The following is a 13,944-nucleotide window of genomic DNA, read 5'->3' as shown; positions in this document are numbered from 1 at the left end:
AAATATTTGAAATACTATGTATGATAAAGATTTAGATTTGTTTTGAACTCTTTATTCATTCTTGTGGTCTATGGGCTTCTTGTGATGTCAATATTAAAGTGTTGTTTATTACAGTAGTAGCTTTATTAAAAGTTAGGATCTGGTAAGACAGGTCCCCAGTTTTTACAGTTTGCACGTTCATTCTTCCATAAGAACACCAAGATAATTTTGTCCTTTAAAAATTTTTTTAAACCATTTTTATTTAAACTGGAATTATGTAAGATAATTTGGAGAGATAAACATTTTCTATACCGTGGCAGAATTTATAAAGCAAGAGATTAATGTTTTATGAGTTATGATATATTATAATAACTGTGGTTAAGTTCAAATTTAAAGTTTGATTCTCTGCTATTCTTATTCACACTTAGTGTCTGTTGTTGGAATATTAGGTTCAGAGTAATTTGTAATGACAAGCAATATTCTGGGGCCCTTTGAAACAGTTTTTCATGTAATAAAATGAAAAGGAATTCCATTACTTAAGATTTTTGTTTTTCAAGAACACAAATAATGATTCTGTGTACTGAGGGAAAAGATCTATTGCATATGTTGATACTACAGAATTTTTATACTTTTAACCAACCTCTTTAATCTTTAAATTCAGAAACGATTATTGGAAGCCATGGAAGCATGTAACCACTCCCTCAAAAAGGAAGAAAGGAAAAGAAACCAACATAGTGAGTGCCTAATGTGCTGGTATGATAGAGATACAGAGTTCACTTACCCCTCACCATGGCCAGAAAAGTTCCCTGCCATAGAACGTTGTTGCACAAGGTAATGTTATTTGGTAATTTTTCAACAACAGCAGGGAGCTCCCCCTGGTGGGGAGGGTGGGGGCAGAGGATCCGAATATCTTGAGTATCTATTTGAAGAATTAACAAATAATTTATGATAGGTATAGTCAGTTGATAATGAGTTACATCCAACTTGCTAAAGACCCTAGCATCTCCCTCTCACAGTTGTTTTTGTAGTTCTCTGCTTTGGTTAGATTCTGCTTCTCTCTTCATTTTCTGTTAAAGTTGGTTTTTTGTTTATTTATTTATTTTCCTCCCTAGTGTATATCTCTACCCCCCCCCCGAAGAGGATGTATGAATTTTTGTTTCCATTGTCAGTGTCTGCTTCCAGAATTATTTGATGTGCTATGACTTTGCCTTTTATATTCCCAACCACCCAACTAGAAAGAAGAAAAAAAGAAATTAAAAAGTTCCTATATTTTCTTCCCTCAAGCCCATGTCTCCTTTCTATTCCTCATTAAAATGTCCTTGGTTTTCTTTTTTTTCTTTTCTGTCTTTTTCCCTGCAAATAATCTACTGAGATGGCACCTAAAGTGAATATCTCCCAGTTATCCTTTTTACTTCTGTAAAAGCAGAGAAAGGTAGAACAGACATTAGATGATGTTGGTTTTTCATAGTTTTAGAACATGGAGATTTGTAACATGTTTTGTATGTTCCTTTACTTCTAAATTTAATAAAAATGTATAGTTTTATTTTAAGTTAATGGGGAAAAGTTCCATTCAGTAACCTATAGGCATAGTTGCATCTAGATCAATAATAACAGTGAATCTGGGTTGTCCTGCTCTATTTTTTCTTTGTTGCAAAAGACAAATTATCATTCCCTTGCTTAAAAGCAAGAATGAAAAAAAAAAAAAGCAAGAATGACTCTTGCAAAATATTCAAGAGAATACTGAAAAACTGTGATTGCTTTTAATGTATAAATTTTAAATTAAATACCTTGATTTATTTTCTAGGTATAAAATAATATCATTAGATGCTTGGCGTGTAGACATAAGCAAGAACAAAATAACCAGGGTTGACCAGAAGGCATTGTATTTCTGTGGATTTCCTACCCTGAAACACATCAAACACAAAGTCAGTGGCTGTTTAGTTCAGAATTTTTTCACCTTATTGAATGTAACATGATTATGGAAAAAGGATTAAAATTGAATTATCTGAATTCTTTTAAAGTTTTTTTTGAAGAAAAGTGGGGTTCAAGTATTCCAGCAAAGCAGTCGTGGAGAAAACATGATGTTAGAAATTTTAGTGAATGCAGAATCAGATGAACTTGTAAGTATTTTCTTTATTACATATTTATTAGGTGCTTATTATGCATAAAACTGTTCTGGCTGCAGTGTGTTTATCAAAGAGGTATAACATGCAGTTACTCCAAAAGTTCATAGTAAATAAGGATAAAGAAACATTTACACAAATTTTAAAGGCAATGTACAACTGTGATGTAATGAACAAAAAAGAACTCCATGAATTTTGAAAAGGTGATAAGTTTTGTGAGCTAAAGATCAAGATAAATGAGACTAAGCTTGAGCTGGGTGCTAAGAAAGACCATCACAGAGAGGAGAAAAGGAGGGGAAGGGTATTCTAGGTGAAAGGAATAACATGAGCTGGAAAAAAATGTGTGATACATGATCTTATTCTTCTTAACCTTTTTTGTATATCTGAAATTTTTCTTAATACTTTTTCTTTTTTTAGAATAAATATGATGTATTTGAGGAGAAGGAATAGATAAACCTGACTGAAGCAGAGGACTTGTGTTGGGAAGTAGTAGAAGATAAGGTTGAAAAAACAGATTGAGGCCAGATTATGGAGGACCTTGAATACCAGGCTAAGGAGTTTGGACTTTTTTTTCCCATAACTGTTATCTTGAAATCATATTTTCATAAGGATTAATTTGGTGGCAGTATAATAGACTAAATTGCACTACAGAGAAATGGAAGAAAATGGAAAAGCCTGCAAGTTCAGAGGTTGTGGTTACAGAAGTGTTAGGTGGTAAGGACAAAAACTGGAAATAGTAATATATTTGGATGAATAAGACTGATAAAATTGACAAGCTTCATCATTTGTTCAAATATAGAGAATGAAAAGAGGAAGAAAATATTAAATATGATTCTGAGATATCTAGCCTAGTTAATTAGAAAATAATTGCTGTTTATTGGAATAAGGAAGTTAAAGTGGGAAAGTCACTGGCTTGAGGGAGTGATTGAATTTTAAGGCGAGGCTAGAATGTTTCACTGGTCACTGCCCTGCCAACCTTTCTCAACAAGAGTTCCACAAGAGATTTAAGCCCTAATGCCCTAAGTTATCCATTTGAATGTAGTAGATTATTTATCTTCTATACATCTATTGTGGGACTGATTGAGTACCATCCTTGGGAGAACTGTAAAAATAGTCAAATTATTTTTTGTGTTCCATGGCTCAAATGAAAAACCTCAGTAGAGAAAGGCTGCTTATACACAATTAATACCTGAAGCTAGAGCTTGGAAGGAAGATAGGGATATATATGAGTAATTAGCAAGGAGGTGATGGCTGAGGCCTTACGGCTTATTTTCCTGAAGAAAATGGACTCTGAGAGTTCAAGATCTCACACAAAGAAATACCCATAGTTATAAAGGGTAGAAAAGGAACCAGTGAAAATGACAGTAGTGTTCAGAGAGGTGAGAGAGAATGATTTCCAAGTTGAATAAATGACAGAAGCATGGAGTAGAAACTACATACAGTGCAAAAGAATAAAAACTAAAACAAGATCTATGAACTTGTCCTTCAGGCATCATTATTGGCCTTTGAGGATTTCATTCCAGTAGACTGCATTCCTAACTCCTAAGGACTAGTGGAGGGACAAGGTAGAGGGAAAGTAGAGGTAGCAGGGAGTAAGCCCTTGATTAAGAAGATTATCTTTAAAAAGAAGTCTAGAAACATAACTGTAGGTAGAGAAGAAACTGTTTAACTGCTAAATCAATGCAAAAAGAGAGAGGTAGAGCTAATGGAGGAAGGAGGTCTTAAAAGACACTACAGGAAAGGGATATTTATAGCAAGACCTCATGCAGGTTATTAAAGGTCTAGTATTAGGCTTAATCTGAGGATTAATCTGAGAAATGACAACTTTTGCTTCAAAAACTAAAAGAGTGGGAGAATAAAAGAAGAAATAGATGTATAGAAGGGAAAAGAATAATTATGGGATCCTAGTTCTAATGTTGAAACTTGTGTTATCAGAATAGTCATTCTTGGGCAGCCTGGGTGGCTCAGTGGTTTAGCGCCGCCTTTAGCCCCGCCTTTAGCCCAGGGTGTGATCCTGGAGACCTGGGATTGAGTCCCATGTGGGGTTCCCAGCATGGAGCCTGCTTCTCCCTCTGCCTATGTCTCTGCCTCTCTCTGTGCCTCTCATGAATAAATAAATAAAATCTTAAAAAAAAAAAAAAGAATAATCATTCTTTGGTTTTATATGTTCACATTAAGAAATGTCTAAGTATAATTAAAAGTTACTGCAAAAGTCTAAAAATAGTCATCTGTAATTTTTAAAGAAATATTTGCTAATTAAAATAAACAAAAGAATTGAATGAAAATTTGTTTTTAAAATTCACTTGCTGCCACGAACTTGTTTAACCAATAATAATGATAGTATTTCCTTTTAAAACTAGAATTTTTGGGCAGCCCGGGTGGCCCAGCAGTTTAGCACTGCTCTCAGCCCAGCTCGTGATCCTGGAGACCCAGGATCAAGTCCCACATCGGGCTCCCTGCATGGAGCCTGCTTCTCCCTCCGCCTGTGTCTCTGCCTCTCTGTCTCTGTCTCTGTCTCTCATGAATAAATAAATAAAATCTTAAAAAAAAAAACTAGAATTTTTACGTAAGATATTTCATACAGAATATTTATATAGCATTTTACTGTTCATAAAAACTTTTGCGTATATTATTTTGTCACCAAATAAAGACTGTGAGGTAGATATTATTTCTTATTCTCATAAAAGAAAACTGCCTCAGTGGGATTTGAATGATTTGCTTGTATGTATAGCTGGATTCTGTACCTGAAAGAGGTAGAATGCAAATTTGGACCCATGATTCCTAGTCTTAAGTCTAGGGTTCTTATTTCCTTATACCAACTACAAATTGAAATGAAGTCAGATTTCTTAGATTCTGTTATCTGAATATGTGATATGAAGCAATGAATGATAGCCCTTTTCTAGACATTTCTGCTATTCTTGTCATCTCTCTCAGTTTCTATGAGAATAATAGAATCATAGAACTTTACAACTGCGTTGAATTTTGTAAGGCATCTATTCTAACTCATTAATTTTACAAATTAAGAAACGTAAATTGAGTTAGCAACAGAACTAAACCTAGGTTTCTATAAACATTATTTTTAGTAATGTTGGCTATTATGGACAGTGGTATGTTAAAGGTCAGTGCTTTTCAGTTTAATCTCACTGAAATTGTCACCAAGTAATTTCATTCAGGATTCAAGTCAGTGGGCCGCCCTTTACTAACAAGCGCCATTGCTGTTGAGAAAATGAGGCAGACTCCTGGTTTCATAATGTTTATACTGCAGAATAGTGCTTTAAGTTGGTCATGGTGCCTCTCTAGTAAGAAGCGACTGGCAGAGGGGAAGGTAAACTTTAACAGATTCCTACTAAAATAAAAGCTAAAGAGAGATAGGTAAAAACAACTGAAAAATATACTTTAAAATAAAGGAAAGAAAGGGCACCTGGGTGGCTCAGTTGGTTAAGCATCTGCCTTTGGCTCAGGTCATGATCTCAGGGTCCTGGGATTGAGCCCTGAGTCCAGTCCTCTGCTCAGCAGGGAGTCGGCTTCTCCCTCTCCCCCTGCCTCTTCCCCTGGCTTGTGCTCTCTCCCTCAAATAAATAAATAAAATCCTTTTTTTAATTTAAAATTAAAGGGGGAGAAAAAATTAAAACTCTAAACAAAAATCCTGGGAAACATCCTAGAAAGAAAAAGAGTAGTTAACAGTAAAGGTAAAACCTAGAGAAGACAAATTAAGAAAACTAACTGAATTCAAGTGAGTGGAATAATTAGAGAGTGAAGTTGAAAAGAGCAGGAACTGTAGGGAATAAATGGCTTGAATGAGCAAACGGTATTTTATATCTGTTTTAATTTTTAAAGTGACATTTTTATTGATTTTAAAGACCTTTATAAATGCAAACCAACTTTAATTTGCCTTTGTAAACTTATTTGTTGGACCTGAAACATGAGTGAACTTTTCTGCTTTTACTTTAAGAGTGTAGAAAATATAGCTTCATCAGTGCTTGGAAAGTCTGTCTTTGTTAATTGGCCTCATCTTGAAGAAGCTAGAGTTGTTGGTGTATCAGATGGAGAAACTAAGTAAGTAAGATTTGATGTATACTTTTTAAATTTATATTTGTTTTGCTTACTTGATGGCTTTTAATGATACTTTTAAAAACTGATATAATTACTGTAAAAATATTTACACTTTATAGTGAAAATGAAAGTCTTCTAATCACATCACTCAATGTTCAACCATAGTACTACATCCCTGAGATATTTTAGACACATTTACTATTTTTTCCCTTTTGCTTTATTTTTCTTTTAATAAGCTGAAAGTTCTATATCCTCATTTTTTGCTAGCAGCTATATTATTTAGCAAATATGTTTCTCTTTCTGACAAGAATGAATAGCATATATTAACATTACCTTAAGCCCCTCCCACTTAAATAATAACATTAACTTTTTAAAATACATATCTTCTATTTAAAAATAATTTATTAAATTATTAAAATCATTTTGTCAATAATTATCTAGACAATTTATTCTTTGTCATCTTTTTATTTATGTAAATTTGGTCTGATGTTATTTTGTTATTTTTCATGTGTCTAGAACCTTTGCAAGTAATTTTTTTTCAGAGAAAATGTTGCATTTTTTGAGTTATTACATATCGAAAAGATTGTTTTTGTTTTCCTCACACTTGGATTTAGAATTTTAGAGGCCCAATCTTTTTTTCTTAGATCTCTGCAAATATACCTCAATTATGTTCTGTCATATAATTTTGTTGATGAGAAGTCAGTGCCATGAAGAATTTTTTTCTTCTGTGGGTATCTGCTTTTCCTGAAGATTCAAGAAATCATGAGAATTCTTTTCTTTTTTAATCATGAGAATTCAGGGGGATCCCTGGGTGGCGCAGCGGTTTAGCGCCTGCCTTTGGCCCAGGGCGCAATCCTGGAGACCCGGGATCGAATCCCACGTCGGGCTCCCGGTGCATGGAGCCTGCTTCTCCCTCTGCCTGTGTCTCTGCCTCTCTCTCTCTCTCTCTCTCTCTCTGTCTCTCTCTCTCTCTCTCTCGCTGTGACTATCATAAATAAATAAAAATTTTTTAAAAATTTTTAAAAAAATCATGAGAATTCAGTTTCTCTCCCTTTTTAATGAAGTCTAGTTGATCCGTTTTTTCTTTTGTGGATCATGCTTTTGGTCTAAGAACTCTATTTAGCCCTACATTCCATAGATTTTCTCCTATATTTACCTCAAAAAGTCTTAATATTTTACCTCAATCTTTTACATTTAAATCCATGATCTACTGTGAATTAATTTTTGTATTGGTTAGGAGATTTAGATCAAGGTTCATGTATTTGCTTATGAATGAATATTCAGTTGCTCCAGCACCATGTGTTGAAAAGGCTGTCCTTCATCCATTAGATTGCCTTTACACCTTTGTCAAAAATCTCTTGAGCATAATATTTGTGTGGGTCTGCTTCTGGGTTTTCCGTTTTGTTCCATTTATCTGTATGTCTATTAAGCAGTACCACACTGTCTCGTTACTGTAGATATACATGTCTCAATCTTAGTATAAATCTAACAAATTACATATAGCATCTGTATGCTGAAAAAAGCAAAACACTGATGAAAGAAATCAAAGACTGAAATAAATGGTGGGATAAATGGAGATCCATTTGGATCAGAAGACTCACATAGTAAATATCAAATTTCCCCAAATTAATTTATAGTTTTAAAGCAATTCTTATCAGGGGCAGCCTGGGTGGCTCAGCGGTTTAGTGCTGCCTTCAGCCCAAGGCGTAATTCTGAAGAGCAGGGATTGAGTCCCACGTCGGGTTCCCTTCATGGAGCCTGCTTCTCTCTCTGCCTGTGTCTCTGCCTCTCTCTGTGTGTGTCTCTCATGAATAAATAAATAAAATCTTTATTTTTTTAAAAGATTTTATATAGTCAACAGTGTGTACACAGAGAGAAAGAGAGGCAGAGAGCAAGGCGGGGGAGAAGCAGGCTCCTCACATGTGGGACTCGATCCCTGGTCTCCAGGGTCACGCCCTGGGCTGAAGATGGTGCTAAACCACTGAGCCACCGGGCTGCCCTAAAATCTTTAAAAAGATAAAATAAAGCAATTCCTATCAAAATCTCTCCCAGATTTTTATGGATGCAGAACATGTATTCTAAAGTATATTATATGAAAAAGCAAAGAACAAAAATAGCTAAAACAATTTTGAAAAATAGAAATAAGGCAGAAGGAATCACCTTAAGTGTTTAAATTATTTTGGAGCAACTATAATTGATACTATGTTTAAAAAAATTTTTCCCCACCTAATATCCAGATATACAATTGATTTCTGTGTGTTGATTTTATTCCTGGGACCTGGCTAAACTTACTTCCCTGCCTCTTTCCTTGAAGTGTGCAGGCCAATTATTTTGTAGAATTCTGGGTTTACCTGGTTGTCTCCTCATAGTGTCGTTTAAATTGATCCTCCATCCCATATATTTCCGGTCAACTGGAAATTAGGTATAACGGCTTGATAAAATCAAGTTAAACTTCGTAGCAAAAATACTTTATTGAATTTGAGGGTTTTTTTTTAATTCTTTAAAAATTATTCTTTAGAAATTATTATATATTTAGTTTAAGAGAAAATATTTTTTATATTTTGATTGAAAATTTTTAGAAGTCCTTGTTCTAAAATTTATAGTACGGTTAAAAAAAAAGACGCCTGGTTTTTTGCTATTATATCATGTAGCAACCTTTCACTCTGAAGACTCATACTGCTAGAACACTGTATTCAACCATAAATTTAGGGGTAATATAAATTTTATTTTAATTTTTAAGATTTTACTTGGAAGAACCACCAGGAACACAGAAGCTTTATTTGGGAAGAACTGCCCCACCGTCCAAAGTGGTCCATCTTGGAGACAAAGAACAATCTAATTGGACAAAAGAAGTACAAGGAATTTCAGAATAGTGAGTATAATAAAATGTATTTAATGTCATAAAACTGGAATGTGATCTAATGTACTTATCATCTAACTTATTTCTTGCTTAACATAGAAATCACTCTGAATACTGACTACATCTTCATTGTTGTAAAGAAAACAATGAGTTCTAGTTTAAAATAATACTTCGTGGGATCCCTGGGTGGCGCAGTGGTTTGGCGCCTGCCTTTGGCCCAGGGCGGGATCCTGGAGACCCGGGATCGAATCCCACGTCGGGCTCCCGGTGCATGGAGCCTGCTTCTCCCTCTGCCTGTGTCTCTGCCTCTCTCTCTCTCCTCTCTGTGTATTCTCATGAATAAATAAATAAAATCTTTAAAAAAAAAAATAATACTTCGTTATCAGCAGTTATAGCCTTGCCTAGTTTTTCACTAAAATACTTCATGATGTACAAAAAAAGAGAATAATACTAGGAATGTATTATTCCTATATGTATTAGTAATACATAATATTAGGAATAGCAGTTAATAATAATTAATAGGCTGCCATTGAATTTCTTGGCGGCATTTAAATAATGAAAATAGGGATCCCTGGGTGGCGCAGCGGTTTGGCGCCTGCCTTTGGCCCGGGGCGCGATCCTGGAGACCCGGGATCGAATCCCACATCGGGCTCCCGGTGCATGGAGCCTGCTTCTCCCTCTGCCTGTGTCTCTGCCTCTCTCTCTCTCTCTCTCTCTCTGTGACTATCATAAATAAATTTAAAAAAAAAAAAAATAAAAAAATAAATAAATAAATAAATAAATAAATAATGAAAATAGGAAGGAAAATTTTCCTTTGTTCCTCACTCTCACTCTCTGATCACTCTTCTAACCTCCCTACACCTAAGTCCTTTATGTCCCTGAATTCAGAAATGCAAAGTGTGTACCAGCCAAATAACTAAGAAGCTGGTGCTCTTCCATGATTCCACCATGACTTCTCTTTCTTCATCCAAATACCAGAATTCTCTAAACCAAAACAGAATAATAGAGACTGGCAATGCACATGGAATGGTGTTATAAATGAATATCCATCACCCTTCCTGTTAAAACTATAACATCCTTTGGTAAATGGGGAATTTAAGGAGATGCCTCTTACATAATTTTGGAGTTAATACGAGGCTATAATATCCTATTCAAGGATGAGTAAATAGGGAAAATGTAAAAAGGCTATAAAAACCATCTAGCATGGGGCACCTGGGGTGTGTAGTTGGTTAAGTGTCCAACTCTGGGTTTCGGTTCAGGTCGTGATCTCAGGATTATGAGGTCAGGGTTCATGCTCAGCATGGAATCTGCTTGAGATTCTGTATCCCTCTGCCCCTCCCCCTGCTCTCATGTTTCTACACACTCTTTCTCTCTCTCTCTAAAATAAATAAATAAATCTTAAATAAATAAACCATCCAGCATAAAACAAGGAGATAAACATAGCCTTCAGGAGGTACAATGTATTTTGCCTTCTGACAATATAGATACCCCTGTCATAGTTCATACTATACCGAATTTTATTTTCTACTGTATAATCACAATAATCAGTTTACTTGTGTGATTACTTTAATGTCCATTTCCTTAGATAGTATGCTCCGTAATAGTAGGGAACACATCTATTTTTGTTACCACTCTGTTCTCATTTCTAGGCTAATGCTAAAGCGATCAATAAATATTTGTTAGTTTGAATGAATAGAGATTGTTTTGTTCGACTCCTTTGATTGAGAAGTATCTCATTCAAAATACTATAAGAGTTTAGATATTTGTTCATGTATTCAATAATTATTGATACCTGCTAGGTACAGTAGTTGGCACTGTGGATACCATAGTGAATAAAATCACACAGTCCTACACTCATAAAACTTATAGCTGGTAGATGAGAAATAGGCATTAATATCTTGTGTGAATTTAAGATTTATTTATTTGAGAGAGAGAGACAGAGTGTGCATGAGTAAGGGGGAAGAGGCAGAGGGAGAGAATATCCAAGCAGACTCCTTCTGAGCATGGAGCTTGATGTGGGGCTCAATCCCACAAGCCATGAGATCAGGACCGGAGCTGAATCCAAGAGTCAAATGCTTAACCGACTGAGCCACCCAGACACCCCATCTTGAGTGAATTTTTGCTCAAACTGCAATTACAATTGCTTTGAAGGAATAGTGCTCTGAGACTATATAATAGAGGAATTTGACCTAGCTAAGGAGACATTTGCCATAGTCAAAGAAACTTTACAGAGGAAAATGTTGATTAGACTGTTATCTGAATGTGGGGTAGGAGTTAGGCAGCATGAAAAGGGAACATGTATCAGGATGAGGGAAAAGGTACATGCAAAGTCTACATGGCAGAAGGAAAAGCAGCATGTATAACATTAATGATAATGTCCAATGTGGCTTGAGTGTTGGAACTAAAAGGGAACCCCAATGAGGAAGATAAGGCAACAAAGGAAAAAGAACAAAACAATCTGAGAGGTAGGAGAAGGACCAGCAAAGTGTTACATCATGCAAATCAAAGAAAAAGAGTGTTTCAAGAATAAGGGAATAAGCCATGTCAAATGTTATGAAGAAGATTAAACAAGAGCTATTTTGACTGAGCTGGGGCTGCAAGCCAGACCAGTATGAGTGGAGGAATAATTGAGAGTAAGAGAAATGGAGACATAATAGGAGTAAACAACTTCAAAAACTAGTTGTGAAGTGAACCAAAAGCTCCTGACCTCTTGTTCTACCTATTCTTTCCCATGCGGATGGACTTGCTCTTCTGTGACAGTCACAAAGAGCAGAGATAACAATCAAGGCAGCAGACCGCTGAAGTTGATGGCAGTGTATGTTGAGTCACACAAGAGAATGATTTTTAGTGCCTGCCAGTTCAGGATCTCTTGTTCACCACATAGGGTCGACAAAGCTATGTGGATCATAAGCACTTAGGTTTATTTATTCTGGTCACCATTTTCTTGGACTGCTTTTTTTTAACCACCATATTCCTCCCTCATATCACCTCACGTTTTGTCCTCTCTCCCCACAATTCCCCACCTCTTCTGTAATCTTTCTTCTGAGGTGAAAATCACAAGGCCACTCATACTGCCACTGAGGATTTACTTTACTTACTTGGGATTTTGCATACTATGTCAGCATAAGGATCTCATGGCTCTAATGATCAGGAGAAATGCTTGTGCCCACCATCCTTAGCTCTGAGAACTCTACAGTGAGAATGTAGAACCTATTACTTATTTCAGTTATATCTCCGTATATCTTACTAACCAAGACATGTTCTCCTAAGTTCAGTACATCTTTTTTTTTTTTTGTGAACATAACACATGTTTCAATGAGTACCAAATTATGTGATTTTATTTTCAGAAATTCCCTAGCTAAGCATATATAACAATACTGGTACCTTTTTGTATTCCTGTGTAACAGATTTCCTTTCTAAAAAAACTACCATCAAGATACAGCTGAAGAAGGATATAGAATTGAGTGGACTTGGTGTTGAGATATGATCATATGTAAAAAATGAGAAGAGAGGTGTGAAATTCAAAAGAAATAAAACAATATATTTAAAGATGGAACAAAATATTATTTTTTAAATTTATTTAAATTCAGTTAATGAACATATATTATTGATTTCAGAGGTAGAAGACAGTGATTCATCAGTCTTACATAATACCCAGTGTTCAATACATCACGTGCCGTCCTTAGTGTTCATCACCCAATTACCCATCCCCCACACACCCCCTTGAGCAACCCTCAGTGTGTTTCCTATGATTAAGAGTCTCTCTTTTTTTTTTTTAAAGATTTTATTTATTTATTCATGAGAGATGGGGGCGGGGCAGAAATACAGGCAGAGGGAGAAGCAGGCTCCATGCAGGGAGCCTGATGTGGGACTTGATCCCAGGACTCCAGGATCATGCCCTGGGCCAAAGGCAAGCACTAAACCACTGAGCCACCCAGGGATCCCCTGATTAAGAGTCTCTTATGGTCTGTCTCCGTCTCTGACTTTGTCTTGTTTTATTTTTTCCTCTCTTCGTCTATGATCCTCTGATTTGTTTCTTAAATTCCATTTATCAATGAAATCATATAATTGCCTTTTTCTGACTGACTTATTTCATTTAGAATAATATCCTCTAATTCCAACCACATTGCTACAAATAGCAAGATGTCAACTTTTTGATGGCTGAGTATTATTCTATTGTTTATATATACCACATCTTATATATGGATGAAAGATAGTCCCTCTATTTTAACAGGATGGTATGCGACTGTAGGTTAGTATGTGTATTTGGCATGGGGCAGATGAGACACTCTCATTGACTGCCTTTTGTTTTCTTTGTAAAGTAAATGTTGAATTTAGCTATTGAGAATTGAAGCAGGGAAAGAGAGGTTGGTCTTAAATTTGAGTAAAATAGAGGAGGTTTGAAAATAACATTTGGGGAGCACCTAGCTGGCTCATACATGTGAGCCAGTACATGTGACTCTTGATCTTGGGGTCATGAGTTCAAGCTTCATAAACTTAAAAAAAATATTCCTTGGGGAAAATGAAAGAGTCTGTCAGTTGATCAGAAAAACATTGTTGAATTATAGGCAATATTCAAGGCCATTTTTGAATTTGAATGTCATACATTTATAATGTAACAATCTGCCCTATCTTTTGGTAGTAAAGTTCAGTTGATCACTTACAGACCTAGAAAAAATAGATTTAACCAGCACTGGATTTTCCCAGATGGAGTCAATGAAAAGACAAAGAGGCAAGGAAGCTTAGGATATTGGCAGGAATGTTACTGAAATAGTGGACAATAAAATCTAAGTGGGATAGTAAGAGAAGCGAAGAAAGTAGAAGGTTAATAGTTTCAGAGAAAGTAGAAGGATCAGTGGGTCGGAGATCCCAAATTAAGTTAATCATAAAGTGGTTGAACAAGCAAGTTGGATGGAGAAGTTTTTAGAT

At 35.5% G+C, this 13,944-nt stretch overlaps 1 protein-coding gene across 5 annotated transcripts in view; it reads left to right on the top strand.

Moving 5' to 3' along the window:
- Positions 1-13,944, top strand: part of XRN1 (5'-3' exoribonuclease 1) — a 110,190-nt gene that overhangs the window by 43,266 nt on the left and 52,980 nt on the right. For all 5 annotated transcript variants that reach the window (XR_008663914.1, XM_055321150.1, XM_055321148.1 and 2 more), the window contains exons 16-20: positions 641-810; positions 1,784-1,904; positions 2,001-2,099; positions 6,055-6,158; positions 8,896-9,027. Coding sequence is in view for 4 of the 5 variants with exons in the window: in XM_055321150.1 (XP_055177125.1) it covers positions 641-810; positions 1,784-1,904; positions 2,001-2,099; positions 6,055-6,158; positions 8,896-9,027 (626 nt within the window). In the remaining variant the exon portion in view is untranslated. The remainder of the gene's footprint in view (positions 1-640; positions 811-1,783; positions 1,905-2,000; positions 2,100-6,054; positions 6,159-8,895; positions 9,028-13,944) is intronic.

Source organism: Nyctereutes procyonoides, unplaced genomic scaffold, assembly GCF_905146905.1.
Source record: "Nyctereutes procyonoides isolate TBG_1078 unplaced genomic scaffold, NYPRO_anot_genome, whole genome shotgun sequence".
NCBI lineage: Eukaryota > Metazoa > Chordata > Mammalia > Carnivora > Canidae > Nyctereutes > Nyctereutes procyonoides.
This window is presented reverse-complemented; position numbering and strand designations above follow the sequence as displayed.